At 28.4% G+C, this 17,345-nt stretch overlaps 1 protein-coding gene across 1 annotated transcript; it reads right to left on the minus strand.

Moving 5' to 3' along the window:
- Positions 1 to 892: 892 nt before the first annotated feature.
- Positions 893 to 17,178, minus strand: LOC111419101 (ras GTPase-activating protein-binding protein 2). The gene is made up of 8 exons (XM_023051857.2): positions 16,989 to 17,178; positions 16,213 to 16,430; positions 9,947 to 10,247; positions 9,603 to 9,888; positions 9,175 to 9,551; positions 8,303 to 8,480; positions 7,996 to 8,243; positions 893 to 2,675 (listed from the first exon to the last, which is right to left on the minus strand). Exons 2-8 carry the CDS (start codon positions 16,308 to 16,310, stop codon positions 2,340 to 2,342), a joined length of 1,824 nt encoding a protein of 607 aa, XP_022907625.1. The 5' UTR covers positions 16,311 to 16,430; positions 16,989 to 17,178; the 3' UTR covers positions 893 to 2,339.
- Between the last annotated feature and the right edge of the window lie 167 nt (positions 17,179 to 17,345).

The following is a 17,345-nucleotide window of genomic DNA, read 5'->3' on the forward strand; positions in this document are numbered from 1 at the left end:
TTGATGCCATATTGATACAAATCTACGTAGTTTTCAAAAACGTATAACTTAAGCCTTCTGCACACGAGACACTCGTCATAGACGCATAATAAGCGTCATAAAAACTATTATTGTTTTCCTAACTAGAAACTTTCGAGTTAAGCCGTGCGTCTTTTAAAAACGCTTTGGACGCCATGTTAATGACTAATTAGTGTCTAATTGTCAACTAAGTTGTTCTTGTCAAATGAGATTTGAATTTCGCCACTTCGAACTTATTTCTGAACCTTGTTTTCTAGGTCTAGTGGTAGTGCTAGTGTTAGTTTAACGTTTTACCTAATTCCATTATGAAAATGAAATTTGACATGTCTTTTTGGCGTTATGTAACGTCACTTTTTTTATAACTAGTGATGTAATGAATTCTATTACCTAACTACAAATTGATAAATTGACAATCTGTCATTAATAGTCAAGTTTTGAACAAAAATTGCTTTTTCAATGGAATTAAATAAACTTATTTAATAAGTTTACCATAATATGAGACTAGTTTTAAAAAGAATAAATAAAAAGGGATTTACCATACTTTCTGGTTTAATTAAATTCTGACACATGACTATGGGGGTTTGATCCTGAAATATCAAGATTAATCAATTAGTTAAATTGAAAAAAAGATGATAAAGGTTACTCTTAATATATTTTTTTGATAAATATTTAAGAATAAATGTTTAAAATTAATAAAAGAAATTAAAATACCTTTATGGGAAGAAGGGGGTAATTTATATCTCATATTATTTTCACTGGATCTTGAGGTCATATTAGATTTCTTGTACACGATGCTAATTTAATCTAAAATAAATTGTTAAAAAAATAAATAGCAATTAAAGGGTTTTTCTATATCTTGAAAAAAAAAGTTAAATTATCAGAAAACGCTTATTTATACAAAAAAGAAATATTACAAGGAAATTAGGTTAATTAAAAATAAATAGAACTAAATAAGTAAAAAAGAATGAGAGAAAATCCATTTTTTGTTTTATACAAGTTTTCAAATACAAAAAAAATCTACAAAATTTTTCTTTCATTATTTTTTTTTTTGTAGTTTACTTTAATTAAATTAAAATGCCGACAGACAGACGTTTATTATTAAAAAATATGACAGCTGTTTTTTTTTAATTACATCCGTTTTTAAAAATTACATCATCTTTCAATTTAATTCTAGTTTATTATGTTTAATTTCTAAATATTGATGACTGTCTGGTGACAAACTCATATTCTTTTTATTTAATTCATTAATGGAAAATTAAAAAAGAAACTTGGAAAGAAACCCTCAAAATCATCCATAAAACCCATCTTGAATTATAAATTATAAGCACACAGCCAATAAATACACTCTGTCTACAAAAAAAAAATAATAATAATAATAGTAATAAAAATAAAAGGTTTTAAAGGAAAATAAAACTGTTAATAAACTTTTTCAAAATGAATTTTAGGTGTACTTTGATGGCTTCTTATTTTATTTATTTCACTTTCCCATTTAAATGGAATAAATTTTTTTTATTACAATTCAAAGTCACTATTACGATTGGCACACTAACGTTTTTTTCTTCATCTTTTTATATATTTTTCTTCATGAACAATTCTATTTTTTTTGTATGTATAAGTGTATATATTATATACGGGGTGTTTAATTAAAGAGAAAATTTAGATTTATTTTTTCATTAATATCAAAAAGAAATGCTTTATTTTTTATTTTTAGATTTATTTTAAGTTGTATGTCGAATTAAAAAAAAGTTGGAATGGTTTTTTTTATATTAAAAACTTTCTCTTTAAAGACACCTTAATATAAGTATATTTCTATTATTAAGGCGGATACAAAATCATGAATCTTTTCTTATAATGCTTTTTAATTAAAACGAAAAATATGAGAGGTAGTATTAATAAAAAATAAAATTAAATCGATTTTTCGTAACGAAATAATTCCGATTTTACAACCGCCTCAAAAAAAAAAAAAAAAAAGATAATTTATTAAAACCAACTTTACCATTACTCATAATAATAATAATTACTATTATTTCCCTCTTAAAAAAAATTCTTCAATTCTTATCTTCTCTCTATTTATTAATTTTTTTCTTATTCTTCCCACTTATTTCGTCTTTCTTCCCATATATTTTTTCTTCTTTAAATCAGAGCACACTATACACGTCCAACACGCGTTTTATTCATTTTTTTTATTATTTATTATTAAATTAACGTCCGCACGTTCGTTCGGTTTTCTAATATAATAGTAGTAGGTAAATTGGGTATGTAAAAAGAAGGAGAAGGGTCTCTTTTAGCGATAATTGTGGTCTTCAATAGGGGGCCGACTACTAGCGTCGATTTCCAGGACCGTACGCGTTATTTTGACCTCGATTTGGGGGACCACCACTTCCGCTGCCTCTGTTAAAGTTGCTCGGTCCACGATTACCACCTGGACCACCCGTTGGGGGACCTCCACCTCTGTTTGGACCACCTCCTGGTGCTCCTCGTCTTTGTCCACCTCCGTTATCTCTATCTCTAGGCCTTGGACCGCCAATTCCACCTCCGCCATTATTATCTGGACCACCTTGGCGTCCATTTCCAGGTCCAAATTGACGATCTTTCATTTTCTTTTCTTCGACGTTTAACATCGTACCGGTTTTATCATTATTTGGGAAAAATATCGGCTAAAAATAAGACAGATATGATTTTTTTAATTTATCTAACCCTAATCATTTCATAAAACTTTTACAACATATTTTTTTTCTCCAAATTTTTATAACCAAACAGCAACATATTTATATCTTCCCCCAAAGTATCATCTTTTAGCTTTAAAATGATACATGAATCAATAGTGTACTTCAATAAATAACCCAGATACGATTTTTTGAATTTATTCTTTTAAAACATAAAATCCTAGTTCTTTCTTAAGACTTTTAATAACTTTTTTTTCGAAATTTTTGTAATCATACCACATTAAATTTATGATTTATCATAAAATATCATCTTTTTGCTCTAATTTAACATATAAATCAATTCTGTACTACTAAAAATAAGACAGATATGATTTTTTTTTAGTTTATCTAACTCTAATCCTTTCATAAAACTTTTACAACATATTTTTTTTCTCAAAATTTTTATAACCAAACAGCAACATATTTATATCTTCCCCCAAAGTATCATCTTTCAGCTTTAAAATGATACATGAATCAATATTGTACTTCAATAAATACCCCAGATACGATTTTTTGAATTTATCCTTTTTAAGACATAAAATCCTAGTTCTTTTTTAAGACTTTCAACAACTTTTATCACATTATATTTATAACCTATCATAAAATATCATCTTTTGGCTCTAATTTAACATATAAATCAATTTTGTACTCCTAAAAATAAGACAGATATGATTTTTTTAGTTTATCTAACCCTAATCTTTTCATAAAACTTTTTCAACATTTTTTTTTCTCAAAATTTTTATAACCAAACAGCAACATGTTTATATCTTCCCCCAAAGTATCATCTTTTAGCTTTAAAATGATACATGAATCAATAGTGCACTTCAATAAATAACCCAGATACGATTTTTTGAATTTATCCTTTTTACGACATAAAATCCTAGTTCTTTTTTAAGACTTTCAACATTTTTTTTTCGAAATTTTTGTAATCATACCACATTAAATTTATGATTTATCATAAAATATCATCTTTTGGCTCTAATTTAACATATAAATCAATTTTGTACTCCTAAAAATAAGACAGATATGATTTTTTTTGGTTTATCTAACCCTAATCCTTTCATAAAACTTTTTCAACACTTTTTTCTCAAAATTTTTATAACCAAACAGCAACATGTTTATATCTTCCCCCAAAGTATCATCTTTTAGCTTTAAAATGATACATGAATCAATATTGTACTTCAATAAATAACCCAAATACGATTTCTTGAATTTATCCTTTTTACGACATAAAATCCTAGTTCTCTTTTAAGACTTTCAACAACTTTTTTTTCGAAATTTTTGTAATCATACCACATTAAATTTATGATTTATCATAAAATATCATCTTTTTGCTCTAATTTAACATATAAATCAATTCTGTACTCCTAAAAATAAGACAGATATGATTTTTTTAAGTTTATCTAACCCTAATCTTTTCATAAAACTTTTACAACATATTTTTTTTCTCCAAATTTTTATAACCAAACAGCAACATATTTATATCTTCCCCCAAAGTATCATCTTTTAGCTTTAAAATGATACATGAATCAATAGTGTACTTCAATAAATAACCCAGATACGATTTTTTGAATTTATCCTTTTTACGACATAAAATCCTAGTTCTTTTTTAAGACTTTCAACAACTTTTTTTTCGAAATTTTTGTAATCATACCACATTAAATTTATGATTTATCATAAAATATCATCTTTTTGCTCTAATTTAACATATAAATCAATTCTGTACTACTAAAAATAAGACAGATATGATTTTTTTTTAGTTTATATAACCCTAATCCTTTCATAAAACTTTTACAACATATTTTTTTTCTCAAAATTTTTATAACCAAACAGCAACATATTTATATCTTCCCCCAAAGTATCATCTTTCAGCTTTAAAATGATACATGAATCAATATTGTACTCCAATAAATAACCCAGATACGATTTTTTGAATTTATCCTTTTTATGACATAAAATCCTAGTTCTTTTTTAAGACTTTCAACAACTTTTTTTTCGAAATTTTTGTAATAATACCACATTATATTTATGACCTATCATAAAATATCATCTTTTTGCTCTAATTTAACATATAAATCAATTTTGTACTCCTAAAAATAAGACAGATATAATTTTTTTTAGTTTATCTAACCCTAATCTTTTCATAAAACTTTTACAACATATTTTTTTTCTGAAAATTTTTATAACCAAACAGCAACATGTTTATATTTCCCCCCAAAGTATCATCTTTTAGCTTTAAAATGATACATGAATCAATAGTGTACTTCAATAAATAACCCAGATACGATTTTTTGAATTTATCCTTTTTACGACATAAAATCCTAGTTCTTTTTTAAGACTTTCAACAACTTTTTTTTCGAAATTTTTGTAATCATACCACATTATATTTATGATTTATCATAAAATATCATCTTTTGGCTCTAATTTAACATATAAATCAATTCTGTACTCCTAAAAATAAGACAGATATGATTTTTTTTGGTTTATCTAACCCTAATCCTTTCATAAAACTTTTTCAACACTTTTTTCTCAAAATTTTTATAACCAAACAGCAACATGTTTATATCTTCCCCCACAGTATCATCTTTTAGCTTTAAAATGATACATGAATCAATATTGTACTTCAATAAATAACCCAAATACGATTTCTTGAATTTATCCTTTTTACGACATAAAATCCTAGTTCTCTTTTAAGACTTTCAACAACTTTTTTTTCGAAATTTTTGTAATCATACCACATTAAATTTATGATTTATCATAAAATATCATCTTTTTGCTCTAATTTAACATATAAATCAATTCTGTACTCCTAAAAATAAGACAGATATGATTTTTTTAAGTTTATCTAACCCTAATCTTTTCATAAAACTTTTACAACATATTTTTTTTCTCCAAATTTTTATAACCAAACAGCAACATATTTATATCTTCCCCCAAAGTATCATCTTTTAGCTTTAAAATGATACATGAATCAATAGTGTACTTCAATAAATAACCCAGATACGATTTTTTGAATTTATCCTTTTTACGACATAAAATCCTAGTTCATTTTTAAGACTTTCAACAACTTTTTTTTCAAAATTTTTGTAATCATACCACATTATATTTATGACCTATCATAAAATATCATCTTTTGGTTCTAATTTAACATATAAATCAATTTTGTACTCCTAAAAATAAGACAGATATGATTTTTTTAGTTTATCTAACCCTAATCTTCTCATAAAACTTTTTCAACATTTTTTTTTCTCAAAATTTTTATAACCAAACAGCAACATATTTATATCTTCCCCCAAAGTATCATCTTTTAGCTTTAAAAAGATACATAAATCAATAGCGTACTCCAATAAATAACCCAGATATGATTTTTTTAATTTATGCTTTTTACGACATAAAATTCTAGTTCTTTTTTAAGACTTTCAACAACTTTTTTTTCGAAATTTTTGTAATCATACCACATTAAATTTATGATTTATCATAAAATATCATCTTTTTGCTCTAATTTACATATAAATCAATTCTGTACTCCTAAAAATAAGACAGATATGCTTTTTTTAGTTTATCTAACCCTAATTCTTTCATAAAACTTTTACAACATATTTTTTTTCTCAAAATTTTTATAACCAAACAGCAACATGTTTATATCTTCCCCCAAAGTATCATCTTTTAGCTTTAAAATGATACATGAATCAATACTGTACATCAATAAATAACCCAGATACGATTTTTTTAATTTATTCTTTTAAAACATAAAATCCTAGTTCTTTCTTAAGACTTTTCATAACTTTTTTTTCGAAATTTTTGTAATCATACCACATTAAATTTATGATTTATCATAAAATATCATCTTTTTGCTCTAATTTAACATATAAATCAATTTTGTATTCCTAAAAATAAGACAGATATGATTTTTTTTAGTTTATCTAACCCTAATCCTTTCATAAAACTTTTTCAACATTTTTTTCTCAAAATTTTTATAACGAAACAGCAACATGTTTATATCTTCCCCCAAACTATCATCTTTTAGCTTTAAAATGATACATGAATCAATACTGTACTTCAATAAATAACCCAGATACGATTTTTTGAATTTATCCTTTTTACGACATAAAATTCTAGTTCTTTAATAACATTTTTTTCGAAATTTTTGTAATCATACCACATTATATTTATGATTTATCATAAAATATCATCTTTTTGCTCTAATTTAACATATAAATCAATTCTGTACTCCTAAAAATAAGACAGATATGATTTTTTTAGGTTTATCTAACCCTAATGGTTTCATAAAACTTTTACAACATTTTTCCTCAAAATTTTTATAACCATACAGCAACATGTTTATGTTTTCTCCTAAAGTATCATCTTTTAGCTTTAAAATGATACATGAATCAATACTGTACTCCAATAAATAACCCAGATACGATTTTTTGAATTTATCCTTTTTATGACATAAAATCCTAGTTCTTTTTTAAGACTTTCAACAACTTTTTTTTCGAAATTTTTGTAATAATACCACATTATATTTATGACCTATCATAAAATATCATCTTTTTGCTCTAATTTAACATATAAATCAATTTTGTACTCCTAAAAATAAGACAGATATAATTTTTTTTTAGTTTATCTAACCCTAATCCTTTCATAAAACTTTTTCAACATTTTTTTTTCAAAATTTTTATAACCAAACAGCAACATGATTATGTCTTCTCCCAAAGTATCATATTTTAGCTTTAAAATGATACATGAATCAATAATATACTCCAATAAATAACCCAAACACGATTTTTTGAATTTATCCTTTTTAAGACATAAAATCCTAGTTATTTTTTAAGACTTTCAACAACTTTTTTTTCGAAATTTTTGTAATCATACCACATTATATTTATGATCTATCATAAAATATCATCTTTTGGCTCTAATTTAACATATAAATCAATTCTGTACTCCTAAAAATAAGACAGATATGATTTTTTTAGTTTATCTAACCCTAATCTTTTCATAAAACTTTTTCAACATTTTTTTTCTCAAAATTTTTATAACCAAACAGTAACATGTTTATATCTTCCCCTAAAGTATCATCTTTTAGATTTAAAATGATACATGAATCAATTCTGTACTCCTAAAAATAAGACAGATACGATTTTTTTTAGTTTATCTAACCTTAATCCTTTCATAAAACTTTTTCAACATTCTTTTTCTCAAAATTTGTCCCAAAGTATGTTTTTTAATTATGTTATACATATATTAATTAATAATTTTAATAACTTACTTTAGCAGCTAAACAATCCATAACGCCTTGTTGAGTCTCATAAGTTATAAATCCATAATTAGGGGTGATTCTAGCTCCCATAACACCGCCTTTACTTTGTTTTGAATGGATACGTAAATCAACAATATGGCCAAATTGGGAGAAAATCTCTCTGAGATCTTCTTCTGTTGCAGTGTGGGGTAAATTTCCCAAAAATAATTGGTTGGTGTCGTTATAATTGTTACCTTGAGATCGCCTGCGCTCATCAACTAAATAATTAAAAAAAATAATAATTAATTTTATTTTTTTTAAGTTTTATTTATCAAACCATCATCATTTTGCCTTCCAGGGCCTCCACGAGAATCTTGCCTTGGTACTCTCGGTTGATTTCCACCCCTAACGTTATTAACAACCCTATTCATACTAGGACGTTGACCGGAAGTTAACCCCCCTTGGATATTTTGTTGACTCTGAATGTCTCTATCGAAATTTCTTTGAGCAGGAGGCTAAAAACATCAAAATAAAATAGTTATTATTAAAATAGTCAATGACTATTAATTGAAATTGATTCCATAAATTTATTTTTTTAAATAAAGTTTAAACGTCAATGTGACACAAATTCAATGTTACCAACTGTAACCAACTTCACAACAATTTGTCAAAATTAAATGTCAATTTTATGAAACATCACGAAAATTAATTAATTTATTGCTAAATCATAGGAAAAAGGAATTTGTTTACGTTTTTTAATGTCAAACCTTTAGAAAGTAATAAAAAATTAAATTAAATTGACGTTTTTTGAAATTTTGATTCCATACAAAGAACCGATTTTTTTTTTATTTAAAAAAATTTTTGAATAAAGTTTAAACGTCAATGTGACACAAATTCAATGTTACCAACTTCGCAACAATTTGTCAAAATTCAATTTTATGAAACGTCATGTTTTTTTTATGAAAATTAATTAATTTATTGCTAAATCATAATATAAAAGGAGTTTTTTTTTATGTCAAACTTTTAAAAAGTCTTAAAAAAATTAATTTAAATTGACGTTTTTTGAAATTTTGACGTTTCAAATAATTATTATTAATCTGTCAAGTTGATTACCCGTGAATAATGATTATTCACCGCTATTATTCGCTAGAAAACTCATTTAGAAGGTATATATTATTACAACAAATTTATTAAATTAAAATTAATTACCGGTGTAATTGATGGTTGTTGTGAAACGTTTCCTCCTCCATAACCTCCTCCAGTTCCACTTCCAATACAGCTTCCCGATTTAAGCAAAGTAGCGTAGGTTTTAGGTTCGTTTGAGACAACTGTAGGCTCAACAGGCACAATTTCCGGTTCTCCAGGAATCGCCTCGGTGGGTTCATCACCATAAATAGTCTCAATGGGACCATCTCCCGCGCCTTCTTCAATCGTTATTGGTTGTTGTTGTCGATCATCAACTGTAGACATCGCGGGAACCGTCATTTGAGGTTGTGGTGGCATTGATGGGGGTGCTAAAGCCGCCATAGGTGGTGCCATGGTAGGCGCTGATTGAGTTGAAGCTACATGTTGCGCAACTGGAGCAGCTAAAAAAACACTAATTATTCAAAAAATTAAAGCTTAAGAAGTTTTCTTACGCGGTAAAACATTATTTAAATCATCAGGATGAATCGCTCCATTAACAGTTGGAACTGGAGTTGGTTGAGGTGGCATAACATGAGGTGGGGGTTGCGTATGATGATGAGGAGGCACCTGCGGAATCGCGCCTTGAATCGGGGCGGCACTCGGTGGTGTGTAATAAGGAATGGGTTGTTGTGCGATCGGTGGCATTTCCCCAACTAAAGCGGGACGTTCTTGATTGATGTCGTCTTCAACATCAGATCTGTTCTCGGTTTCGCAATCCTCCTCAGAAATAATTTCATCCTAAACAAACGTTTTTAAATGAATCCCAATCGAAAATAAACGAAAACAAATTAATTACTTGATAACGAAAGATATCGTTATGAACGTAATATTTTTTAGGACTCTGAGCCGCCAAGACAAAAGTTTGGGTGAAACGGCGCATCGGTTGACCAGCATTGGATAATTCGCCGGTAACTTGGACGACGACGCCATTTCCCAAGGTCGCTTGAGAGTCAACTTGAGAAATTTTCGCGTGGCAATCGCGAAAATTTAATTGTTGGATTTTTTGGTGGATTTGTTTTTGGCCGATTACGGGGGTCGTTTCCGGGTTTGATGGATCCAAACCGCAATGCAAGAAAGAAGATTGATTATTGTAAAACCTAAAAAAATAAATAAATAAAATATATAAACAAACCTAATAGTATAAGATAAAAAGAACACCAAACCGATAAGGTTACAAAAAAAATTACAAACACATAACTCAACTGCATTTTGTTGTTATCTCAAACGAACCTTGCCTAATCAAGCAAATGGCAACGTTTTGAAACATGTTGATAGTAATAGTTATTTAATTTCACTCGCACGTTTTAAGAATTTAAACAAATTTTTTTCTAATTGAATTATTATTTTTTTTTTTTTAATACAAATGTATCCGATAATGGTTATGAAACAAAAATAACTTGAGTATAGTATTCTATTAGTAGTAAGAAGTTCATTTAATACACATCTCAGATTGAATTACATGATGCAGAAGATACTAGACCAATCCATTGGAGGAATAGACTGCTAAACCCGAATGTTTTCTAGTTCTAGTGTTAATTAACTAAAAATATACAACAACCTGGCGGGGAATAATAAGTAAAACTAACACCAGACTAGATCTAAAAAGTTCCTTATAAGTATACAGGATGCCCGGAAATTGCGTTCATATATTTAAAGGTGTGATTCCACATACAAAATCATGAAGAAAAGTTAGAAGGAATGTGCAGTTGCGGAAATAAGGGATATTTTTTTTTGCTTTGATATTTTCACTATTTTAACCTCAAAATTAGAATCTACGGAAAAAAATACATAAAAAATGTTCTGCTTATAAAATGGTCTACGACCATTCGTTTTCAAGATAAATAATACTAAGTAAAATACTGCACACAAACATGTGTATTAAACTATCACTAAAACTGCACCGCAACTGCACGTTCCTTCTAATTTTTTATTCGATTATCGTATTCGCCCCGTAAAAATAGCTAGATATGCAAAATTTCGTGTTTCTAACCCAGTAGTTTTTGAAATAATGAGAAATAACCACATATTGAACGTCTTCTTGAAAGCGCTCTACCTCCCTTAGGAAGCATTTTAGGACACCTGTATAACAACCTAGCACTGTTACTAGAACTCAAATTAGATCTAGAATTAAAAACATATGGCTTTAGCCTTGCGTCTCTTAAGACGGCTAAACCCAAATATTTCTAGCTCTAATGTTAGTTCATCAAAAATATACAACAAGCTGGCGGTGAAGAAGAAATAAAACTAGAACTAACACTAGACCTAGAACTAGAAAGTTCCGAATTTTTCTAGTTCTAGGTCTAGTGTTAGTTCTAGTTTTATTTCATTATAAGTACAGGGTCGCTGATATGTATGGAAACGGCCATTTATCTCCTAAAGTAAGATAGTTAGCAAAAAATATTGAGATACAAAAGTTTCAGTGTTTTTTTAAATCTATTACAACAATAAAGACAAATTAAGTATACAGGGTCAATCAAAAAGTTATGAGTAAACAAAATTACGTTTTCCTTAATTGAACGCCCTGTATATTATTCCATATTTGAGTTTATCTCGAAATTCTAAACAAAATTCATGTAACATATCATAGACCTTACCTTAAGCGTTTTCCAGATATCGAGCTTTTAAAAATTTACGAATTTATGTAATTAGTGACGTAATTTATCTTTGGGCGGACATTATTTAAACTATTTTTGATATGTGTTGTCACTACGTTGCTATGGAGATGAAAAACGACAAACATATTTTTATGTCAAATTTAGAGAGTTCAAGATCTCGAAAACAGTTAAGTTTAGGCTTACGATGTGCTACATAAATTTTGTTTAGAATTCCGAAATATGGAATAATATACAGGTGTTCCATTAGAGAAAACACAACTTGGTTTCGTCATAACTTTTTGGTTGATCCTGTATACTTAATTTGTCTTTATTGTAATAGATGATAACAACCTAGCGCCATCTAATGTTATTTAGCATCACTTAGCACTGTTACTAGAACTCATACTAGATCTAAATCAAGAAAAATTTGGGTTGGGTTGGGTCGATCTTAAGAGACGCATGGCTACGTCTCTTAAAACGGCTAAACCCAAATGTTTCTAGTTCTAGGTCTAGTGTAAGTTCACTAAAAATATACAACAACCTAGCAGTGAATAACAAATAAAATTAGAACTAATAAAAATAATATTCTATAATTTTTAGTTTATGGAGGCTTTGGTATATTTTATTATAAAAATTGCGACATCATTCCCTCCTTTTTAAGTTTAATATTTGAGTATTATTAACCTGATGATGGGAACATTTCCCGAAACGTCGTTATAATTGGAGTTTTAGAAATAAAGGAGGGAATGATGTCGCAATTTTTATAATAAAATATACCAAAGCCTCCATAAACTAAAAATTATAGATTCAAATATGGAAGACACAAGAATCCATGAAATAAAGAGGATAGAGATGATAAATAAAGATGCAATGATGTTCAATCTGGTGAAACAGGAATTAATGGATAGTTTTAAGTTTAATATAAAAGTATTATTAACCTGATGATGGGAACATTTCCCGAAACGTCGTTATAATTGGAGTTTTAGAAATAAAGGAGGGAATGATGTCGCAATTTTTATAATAAAAATAATATTATATTCTGTCTATGTTTATTTATATTACAAGTGTAATTATGCTCTAGCCCACGTGTGACTGCTAAAAATTACTAAAAAATCAATTTCTTTAAAAAAGTTTATTTGACATTTATAAAAATAGTTTGAAATGATTGTTGACAATTTAGAATTGTCAGTTTCAACAACATGTTTACTCATCTGGAATAAGTGTTTAGAAATGTAAAAACATAACAATTAATGTTTATAATAAATAGTATTGTTTCTCTGTAAGTAGATAGCACTTTTTCTTTTGTATTGTTGCTCGTTTCAATAAATTAAGTCTGTTCTGATTAGGCTAAAAATGCGTTACGTAATGAAACCAGTGCGGTAATGAACTTCATTACGTAACTCAAATCACCTCAAATGAGTGCGGTAATGATGACTCCAAGCAGTCGTAGATAAAATAATTTTACTGCCATATACCAGATTTTAATGCGACTTGGTACTTTATCAAATTTAAAAAGATATAAGTAATGAAATATGCAAATTTTTTTGCCATATAATTTACGACTTTAGAGAAAATAAGATGCACATATTAAGAGATAGGTAGTAGAAGAGAAAATGGGCGGCATTTTGAACAATTTCTAAATATTAATTAAATTAATACCTACTTGTTGAGCAACGGGATTTATTGTTCTGTCATTTAATTGTATTTTTATCACGTTTTGATTATTTAATTATTAAAGTTTTTCTTAAATTGTATTTTAATATAATATTACTGATTTACAAATGACAAACAAAAAAAAGTGACAAAAAAAGGACAGAATATATTACTTTCTGTCACTTTTTAAGTACAATAATAACATTTTATTACACATTTTTCTTTAAATTCTAAATATCAGGAAAACTATTAAAGTTAGACATATGACATACTTATCATAAATTAAAGGTAACTTGATGAGCAATTCAACTAGCACACAATATACAGGATGTTTCATTTAAAAAAACTTAAGAAAAAGCCATTTGAAAAACATCAAAACTAACTAAGCTTTATAAACAGCCTCTATAGTGTATCTAATATCTTTGAATACTATCATCTATCTACTGGGTTTGACTATTGTCTGACGTAGTTTCAAGGCAAAATCGAAAAAAATGTCGTTTTTACATAGTTTTTAAAAAGATCCTGTAATGGGCACATTTTGGAAGAACAATAATATCTCAGGAACTATGAACGCTGTGAAATAGTAACAAATACGGTTATATAAACAAATTCAGTTCTATTCATAATATGATAAAATAAACAGGGTGTTAAATTTAAATAAATTGACGTACTCTCCGTTACGCTTAAATAGAACACCTGTATAAGTTAAAATAGTTTTATCTACAACTATTGAATTATCTATTCGTTATACAATTGATTTTTGACGGGTAATGACACGCATTACCCATGACTGACAAAGTGTTGAATAATGAAGCCATTATTCCACAGTTCTGACACGGCCTACTAATCAAAAAATAAATATTTAACAGAAATGACAGCTTTCTAATATTGAGGTTATGTCTGAAATGTCTATCATTCATCAGTTTATTATTTTTCCTTTTTTTTTTTATTTTTTTTCAAAATTAAATGGTTGTAGATAAAGTATAGTATTCAACTTGCGTATAATGGATGTTACCCACTCAGATTACAACACTCGCTCGCTTCGTTCGCTCGTGTTGCAACTTCTTCTTCGTGGGTAATAGCCACCATTATACGCTTGTTGAATAATATACTATTACGTAATAGAAAGTGATGAGTCAAACATCTTTTATACTAATAACTCACCCTGTATAATGACTTAGCGCTATCTAACGCTATTTAACATGAGTTATTAGAACTCATATTAGATCTAGAACTAGAAACATTTGGGTTTAGCCTTGCGTCTTTTAAGACGGCTAAACCCAAATGTTTTTAGTTCTAGCTCTAGTGTTAGTTCACTAAAAATATACAACATCTTGGCGGTGAATAACAAGTAAAACTAGAACTAACACTAGAACGCCGCGAATTTTTCTAATTCTAGGGTTAGTTCTAGTTTATTACGAGTATTTGTATAACAACCTAGCGCCATCTAGTGCTATTTAGCATAAGCTAGCATTGCTATCAGAACTCACACTAGATCTAGAACTAGAAGCATTCGGGTTTAGCCATACGTCTATTGAGACGACTAAACCAGAATGTTTCTAGTTCTAGTGTTAGTTCTAAGGGTAAAAAAGAGTAAATTACTTATATCGAAGTTTTACAGTATTATGAAACTCCCTTTTCTATAATGATTGATCTGTATTGATCTCTGAGTCATTAACTTACAACTATGAATAAATAGATTATTTCCTCTCCAAATGTTAGTCTTTATATAAACCATATAATATGGTTTTGCAAATTATGATAATTTTGATTTTTTTCGTGATAAGGTAGTCGCAAAAAACAGCGGAATTCTCGAAAAAATCATGAACGCGATGCCAAAACATTACCTTCCAACATTTTTTAACAATCATAATTCAAAAAATAGTTCAATACTTTACAGATTTAAGTCGTGGTTACCGCAAAATACTATTCAAACCATTAATCCATCACATCACACATGGGAGAGGAAAATTCTTAGGCTCAATTTGGGATGGTATTAAAGATACAATTATATGATGAGCCATCCCTTACAACTAAAGTAAGGAAGGCCAGAAGCAGTAGAGTTACTAGAAAAACCTACCTTCTGGCATTCAATATTTTCAGTTATAATGGCATAACAAAAGTATGGAGAAAGAAAAACGAAGAGATGAATAAAAACAACTTGAAAGCTGCACTATTACATGAATGGCAGAGTATTTCAACAGAAATTACAACTATGCAATATGTATAAGAGTAACCTACTGTATGTAGAAGTTTTTGAGTTAAAGATATGATTATGATTTGTGTTCTCCATGATTAATAATAACTTTTAATAAGTTTTTATGTAAAATACAGACTTATTACATCTTTTGTTGAAAAATTTCATTGAATTACATTTTGGAAGCTGAGATATTATCATTTTTTGGGATGTATGTGCTTTATTGTACCACTGTATGTATGTGTGGAAGGGTTCAGAACTGTTTGGAACTACAGAACTCTTAATCCAAAACAGGCCTATTAATTTAAGCTTATTTTTGAAATAAATATGTTTCTCTAAGCTGTAATATATCACAATTACTTGTATTGATGGTTTAAATTGCAATATAAACCAATAAATTTAGTTTAACCAAAAATTAATGCATTATTTAATATATGTGTATGATAGAGTACTACATAAAAAGTGCTCTAGTACATGGTAACCATGGCAACTATCACTTAGATTTAGATAGTTATCAAAAAGTGGGCCTAAATGAATCAAAAAGAAATAAAAATGTGTTTAGTTTTCAATAATAATGTTTGATAGACTATTATTTAAATAAAAAAATGAGTTTAATACCTGTGAAGATGAGTTGGTGCCTTATTCATGAGGGTATAATATTGCCTCACAAGTTCGCGGCCGACGCTATCGGGGGACGGGGGTGCCTCCATGACCATGACAGAACTTGGAAGTTAAGTACCAGGGGGGCTGTCAGGCGATTATACGCAAAGGCTCCAGCTGGCGAAGTGTTATAGGGAGGATTTGAAGATTAAAACGTTGTTGCTGTTGTTACGAATCTGAAATTAATTATAAAAAAAAAATGTTAATACCATTATTTATACAAAAAAACATTAAAAATAGGTAAAATTACTAAAGATTAAAGTCCAAAATTTGTGATAGAACTAGAATTGAGATTTTTATAAGAAAAAATCGCGAACTACGACGCCATCTATATTGTACAAATACCCAAAAAAAAAAAAGAAGATAGTTTTTTTTCAATATTTACCCCAAAAAACTAATTAATATAAAAAAATAAAAATAAAATTATAAAGAAAGAATGCACGTGCAAAAAAACCGCACGTGGGATTATTTACTAAACGATCAAAGATAGAAAAAATCGTGCCCAAACAAAGAGGTTCGTAAAACCACATGGACTTAAACCGAGTTAGAACGATAACCGAATCCCGTCCGATGAATACTTTTGCGATCCCCACGGATCGTATGAATCAAAAACGAATATTTGCTGTCTATATTTTGAGTTGCACGTGTGAATTTCGGTGCGGTTTCGTCGAAAGACGCTCGAAAGCCGATGGTTAAAAAACGTTAATGAAACGAAACGTCAAAAATAGACTTACCTGTGACCGGCCCCGATATCAGGCTCGCCGGGTGTTCATCAAAAGCTGCGTAATAAATCGAATTTAAACGGCTGCGAGAAAGATTTGTAGTATTTTTTGTGTAGAAATGCCGCAAAAAGAACGGATCTAAACTTCATAAATTGTCGTTGATACTGTGCGACTGCGGAACGTCTTGTGGGAGGGCGCTGGTTGTACAAAATTTAATCTCGTACCCAAAACGTTTTTTCTAGAATGTCACTAAATGGGTGGGGTTCGAGATTAACAATGATACCAATACACCAAAAAATAAAGTTACTAAATTTTTATATAACAACAAAAATTAAACAATTTTATTACTAAATTTAATAATTGTCGAAA

Source organism: Onthophagus taurus, chromosome 10 (genome assembly GCF_036711975.1).
Source record: "Onthophagus taurus isolate NC chromosome 10, IU_Otau_3.0, whole genome shotgun sequence".
In the NCBI taxonomy this organism is placed as follows: Eukaryota; Metazoa; Arthropoda; class Insecta; order Coleoptera; family Scarabaeidae; genus Onthophagus; species Onthophagus taurus.